Consider the following 6,443-nt stretch of genomic DNA (forward strand, 5'->3'; position numbering starts at 1 on the left):
AGATGATAACCACAAGTGATGAGGGGAGTATGAATGTAGTAGAACACCTCCAAGATGATTGAAAGGAAAACCAGGAAGAAATAAGCCATGCACTTCAACCCATACTCAAGGAAGAGCTGAAGAAGAAGGAGGTATTGAACCCATATGCACCTTTTCCCCAAAGGCTTAAAGGTGGTGTAGCAGGGAGAATGTATTCAAGGTTCCTCGATATGTTTGCATCTCTTGATGTAAATATACCATTCATTAAGGCCCTCCAGCAAATGCCTTTCTACATCAAGTATATAAAGGAGCTCCTAGCCAGAAAAAGTCCATTGAAGGGTGGACAGACAATAAAGTTGAACAAGGATTACAGTGCTCTCATTCAACCAGGGCCACCCACAAAGAAGAAGGATCCAAGGAGTTTTCACATTCCCTGTGCCATAGGACAAACAATGATTGATAAGGGACTTTGTGACTTGGGAGCAAGCATCAACATAATGCCCTTCTCCCTCATGAAGAAGCTCCAAATCAATGAACTAACTCCTACTGATCTAATTATTAGATTGGCTGACAAAACTCAAAAACAGGCAATAAGAGTAGTTGAAAATATGCTGGTAAAGGTTGGGAGCTATTATCTTCCAACAGATTTTGTTATCCTGGAGATGGAAGAAAGTCATCTCCATCCAATCATCTTAGGGAGGCCATTCTTAGCCACTGCTAGGGCACTTATAGATGTGGAACTGGGAGAGCTAATCTTAAGGATACATGATGAACAACTCACCTTCAATGTCTTCAATTTAGGGCAAGAAGCAAGTCAAGAAAACAAAGAATCAAGGGAAGGGCATAATGAAACACTGATGCAAGAAACAAACAGTGAAGCACAAACAACACAATTGGAAACCCCATTGGTTGGGAAGCCATATATTCAGGAAGAACCTCATTCAAGGGTAACTCAAGGAGAGCTAAGCACACTAGAGTCATCTAAAGCTAGCAACAAGGAGTTCTTAGAAAAAGAGTCCATAGACAGCAAGACAGCATTAATGGAAACAAGGAGGAAAGTACCCAGAAGGTGGAGAAACAAGAAGATCCCTACAGAGGATTTCTCCCCAGGAGATAAAGTGATCTCTGCTCACTATCCAACCATCCCACCTCATCTTTCTACCACCCCGTCTTAGCTACCTTAAGTATACATCATCAACAAAGTCTTGTCCTTAGAACATATGAAGCTTATCAACAAGGCCAATGGACATAGGTTTACTGCAAGGGGAGAAGATTTCAAGCACTATCAGCCACCTTGACAAGGACCAAACGTCAAGCTAATGACACTAAAGAAGCGTTTCATGGGAAGTAACCCATGATTCTTATCCCTTCTTTTAAATTCTTTAGTGTTAGTTAATAAAGTAAGATCATGAATTTCAAAACAACTTTGACAAACATTTAACAGAACCCTTATATGCAACATATAGTGAATAACAAGTTTGGTGTTCAAGGCACATTAAGATGGCATGAACACAAATTATGTCATTTTGGGCTAAGAGTCTTGATTAAACCCTTAAACACCACATGATCACAAACTAAGTTTGGTCTCACCAATGTGCATATATGAGCATAAAAGAAGTCAGTTGTTTTGTCTTCATGAAGATCATATAAAAAAATTTTTTTTTCGGTAGCTAGTTCATATTTTAAATCTTCCCACCAAAAATTCAATTAATTTTTTTTGTACCCCTTTTATCTTGTATAGGAAATGAAAAAAGGGGGGTTGGAGTAGATTGATGGAACAATCAATGGAAGGAGGTTCGGCCACTTCAATTAAGGGGGTTATACACTTGTCTTCAAGGAGAACCCCTTGGAAAATGTTGCCATGCAAGGATGAGAAAGGGTCATCATGGAAACCGATGCAATCAGTTCATAAATATGATGATCCTTGTGCTCACCTTGTGCCAAACCCCAACCGTCCACCATTGAATTTCTCTAACAATCTACACGTTCAATTCTCACCACCGGCCTATATAAGGAACCTTCACCACTCTAACCCTTCTCAACTATTCATCCAACTCACCTCTCTTCCTTCTCTCAAAACACATTCCTCTAAGACACATCTTACCTCAAACCATCCAAACTTTATTTTCAAACTCATATCCTTCACCACCTTCAAAAACCAATTTTTACTTATGGCATTATCAAGCTCCAAGAGGCAAAAGAGGAAGGAACTAGTGGAGAGCATCCCCTTCGATGGAGTGAGATTCAAAATAGCCTTCCATGAGGTCGAGTTCGAACGAATAAAGAACAAAAAGATACTGCCTGAGTTAACATTCCAGTTTAACAAAGATGAATGTCCACAAATTCGAGAGAAGATTGAACAAAGGGGTTGGCAAAAGATCACCAATCCGGAAATAAGGATTAATGTAACCCTCACAAGGAATTCTATGCAAATATGGTTAGAGAAGACAAGACTAGGGCCCTCACCTTCAAGAGCTACGTAAGAGGAACAGAGGTGGATTTAAGCCCCAATGCCATAACAAGGGCTCTCCAGCTGAAATCACCACGTTTTGTTGAGCACGGTTATCAAGAAAGAATAAATAATGGCCCCGACAATGATGAACTGGAAGAAATTGTAGGTGACATATGTATTGTGGGATCTGACTAGGAAAGGTATTCGGATAATAGGCCCTGGTTCATCAGGAGAGGAGACCTCATCCTGGAAGCTAAGGGATGGTTTGAGCTTGTGAGACGATCTATCCTCCCAGCTGCAAACAATTCTGAGGTCAACATCGTTAGAGCTACTATGGTACATTGCTTAATAAAGGGTGGAGGCATCAATGTGCACAAAATCATAGCTGAGGGAATTCAAGAGTCAGCAGAGAAAAGTGATTCAGGTGCTAGACTTTGGTACCCCAGCACCATCTTTAGATTATGCATGAAAGCCAAGGTAGTCTTCGAAGACAGTAATCCAATTTGGGTGAGTCTCTGGAGGTCACTTACACTTCAACGCATAACTCATGTGACACCAGCTCAACAACAGAAGTATAACCTCAACTAAGGAAAGAATCGTCGAGCTAGCGACACTAAAAATGCGCTTTGTTGGGAGGCAACCCAACATGAGGTAACTCTCATTTCATAAGTCTTTCAATAAAAATTTCAAGTTGGATTCTCTGTAGTGTGAGGAGCTAAGTTTGGTGTTACACACCAAAAAAAATTCAAGGGTGAATATAGGGCTCTAAGTTTGGTGTTCCACCAAAAACTCCAACTGAAGAGTGCATTACAACCCTTAGTGAGGAAGCATTGCTCTAGCAATCAGAGAACTCACTTGATAGAGGCTTAACCTCTAATACATAAATTGTCTTTTTAGCTCATAGTTATTTCTTAATAAAAAGCATACAAAGTTCTTACATGCATCCAATTTGTCGAAGTAAGCAAAGAACTAAGTTTGGTGTTCACACACCAAGTTAAGTTTAGAAACTCACAAGCACACATGCATGCTAAACCTTTTCCAAGTGCTTGGGGAACAAGCAACTTTCAATAGTGTTGCAGGAATTCAATCAATATCAGGGAATGAGTATACCACATCATCCAAGAAAACAGACAAGGATGCAAATGCTAGGACAAGAATACCAAGGAAGATATCATGAGGTTGTATCAAACCATCTCGAAATACAGAACTCTAAGTGAAAAATGATTGAATAGAACCTGCATATTTTACTTGTTCCTCTTTATTCACATCCAAGTGTGCTAACTTAATGTCCTGGTGATCACTTTCATCTTTCTTACTTGTATGCTTGTCTTTTTAAGTTAATCAAAAAAAGAAAATGTTATGAAAAGAACAAGAGTGAAGTTATTTTGAGAAGTAGGTTCTGAATGTTTGTGGTAGGATGATTAGTAAGCTAAGTTGGTTCACCAAACAAGGAAAGAAAGCAACTATCTATCCCAAGTCCTATGCTTCAAACACATCCTATGAGACAAACTCAACAATAAGATCCCAATAAGAAAAGAGAAAGAGCAATAAAAGTGAAAAAGAAAGAAACACAATAAGAAACCATGCTAGGCACCAAGGGTTTTAAAATTGAGGCATGTGTCTGTGGTGTTTATGTGCAAGGGATATACTTGGATGAATAAGCTCTTAGGGGTGCCTTATCACTTGGTAACTTGGATTAACTAATCCGGGATTATCAGCTGAAAGTCCACTATCAAGAGTAACCTTTGCTACAGAGCACTCAGTCTCAAGGTTTTCACTTGGGCCTTCATGACACAAGCACATGGTTAGGGACAGCTTGATTTAGCCGCTTAGGCCTGGATTTGATTTCCTTGGTCCCTCCTATCCATTGATGCTCAAAGCCTTGGATCCTTTTTACCCTTGCCTTTTGGTTTTAAGGGCTATTGGCTTTTTCTGCTTGCTTTTTCTTTTTCTTTCTATTTTTTACGGCATTTTTTTTCTTTTTTGCAAGCTTTTGTTTTTTTTTTCACTGCTTTTTCTTGCTTCAAGAATCAATTTTATGATTTTTCAGATTATCAATAACAATACTCTTTGTTCATCATTCTTTCAAGAGCCAACAATTTTAACATTCATAAATTATAATTAAATTAAATTCAAGGGTAAATTTGAAATTCATGTACTTCTTGTTCTTTTGATTAAAAACATTTTTCATTTAAGAGAGGTGAAGGATTAATAGAATTTATTCATAGCTTTAAGACATAGTTACTAACTACTAATGATCATGAAGTAGAGACATAAAACATAGATAAACATACAACATAAAAACCGAAAAGCAGAAAGAAATAAGAACAAGGAATGAATCCACCTTAGTGATGGTGGCGCCTTCTTCTTGAAGGACCAACAATGTCCTTAAGCTCTTCTATGTCCCTTCCTTGCCTTTGTTGCTCCTCCCTCATTGCTCTTTGATCTTCTCTTATTTCATGGAGAATAATGGAGTGCTCATGATGTTCCACCCTTAATTGTTCAACATTGTGGCTCAAATCTTCTAAGGAAGTGTTGAGTTGTTTCCAATAGTTGTTGAGAGAAAAGTGCATCCCTTGAGGCATCTCAGGGATTTCTTGATGATGAGCTTCCTCATGCATCTCTTGAGAACCGTGGAGGGTCTCTCTTGCTTTGAGCTCCCTCCACACATATGTCCATTAGGACTTGGTTCAACCTTTTATTAAAGTTGACCCTTCTAGTGTAGGGGCGGTCATCTCCTTGCATCATGGGCAAGTGAAACGCTAACCTCACATTTTCCGGACTAAAATCAAAGTATTTCCCCCGAACCATTGTGAGATAATTCTTTGGACTCGGGTTCATACTTTGATCATGGTTCCTAGTGATCCATGCATTGGCATAGAACTCTTGAACCATTAAGATTCTGACTTGTTGCATGGGGTTGGTTATGACTTCCCAACCTCTCCTTCGGATCTCATGTCGGATCTCCGGATACTCATTCTTCTTGAGCTTGAAAGGGACCTCAGGGATCACCTTCTTCTTTGCCACAACATCATAGAAGTGGTCTTGATGGCTCTTGGAGATGAATCTTTCCATTTCCTATGACTCGGAGGTGGAAGCTTTTGTCTTCCCTTTTCCTTTTCTAGAGGATTCTCCGGCCTTAGGTGCCATTGATGGTAATGGAAAAATAAAAAGCTTATGCTTTTACCACACCAAACTTAAAAGATTGCTCGTCCTCGAGCAAGAGAAGAAAGAAGAGAAGAGAAGAAGAAGAAGAAGAAGAAAATATGGTAGAGAGGGAAAGATGTAGGTTCGGCCAAGGTGAAGAAGAGGGGGTTTTGTTTTGTGAAAATGAAGTAGAATGGAGGGGTATATATAGGGAGAGGGGGGAGTGTATGTTCGGTCATTTAAGGTAGGAATGAGTGGGAAAATGGTTTTGAATTTTTTTTGAAGGTAGGTGGGGTTTATGGGGAAGAGTGGATGGATGTGAGTGGTGAAGGAGGTGATTGGGAAGAGGAATTGAGGTGATTGGTGAAGAGTGTTGGGAAGTGTGACATGGGGAATACTCATCACAAAATAGGATTAGGAGGTGTTCATACCCTGGGTCAAGCTGTCCGACCCGGGATGTTTAGCAACAAGCTGACCGACCTCTTCAGGTCAGACTATCCGACCTCTTCTCAAAGAGCTCGGCCAAATATCCGACCTCTTCTCAAAGAGGTCGGCCAAATGCCCGACCTCTTCTCAAAGAGCTCGGCCAAATATCCGACCTCTTCTCAAAGAGGTCGGCCAAATGCCCGACCTCTTCTCAAAGAGCTCGGCCAAATCGCCAAAGGAGCCCAAAGCAAGCCCAAAACGAAGGAACACAGCCCAATCTAAAGGCAGCCAAAGCCCAGAAAGATAAAGGCGGTTCCCTTGAAGATAAGATGACCTCACTTAGAGATAAGATAAAGATAAAGATAACATAACTAACTTATCTTATCCACAGGAGGCCACATCTCACCATTATAAATACACTGGAGCACCCAGGTATAAC

General features: G+C 40.1%; 1 protein-coding gene across 1 annotated transcript; it reads left to right on the forward strand.

The window, feature by feature from the left end:
• Positions 1 to 431: 431 nt before the first annotated feature.
• Positions 432 to 1,154, forward strand: LOC107472283 (uncharacterized). Its single transcript, XM_016091823.1, has one exon. The coding sequence runs from the start codon at positions 432 to 434 to the stop codon at positions 1,152 to 1,154; it is 723 nt and encodes a 240-aa protein (XP_015947309.1).
• The last annotated feature ends 5,289 nt before the right edge of the window (positions 1,155 to 6,443 follow it).

This window comes from Arachis duranensis, chromosome 2 (assembly GCF_000817695.3).
Source record: "Arachis duranensis cultivar V14167 chromosome 2, aradu.V14167.gnm2.J7QH, whole genome shotgun sequence".
NCBI lineage: Eukaryota > Viridiplantae > Streptophyta > Magnoliopsida > Fabales > Fabaceae > Arachis > Arachis duranensis.

Bases quoted from the DNA above. Each gene is read 5' to 3' on its own strand.
- LOC107472283 (XM_016091823.1), top strand. From the start codon at position 432: ATGATTGATAAGGGACTTTGTGACTTGGGAGCAAGCATCAACATAATG.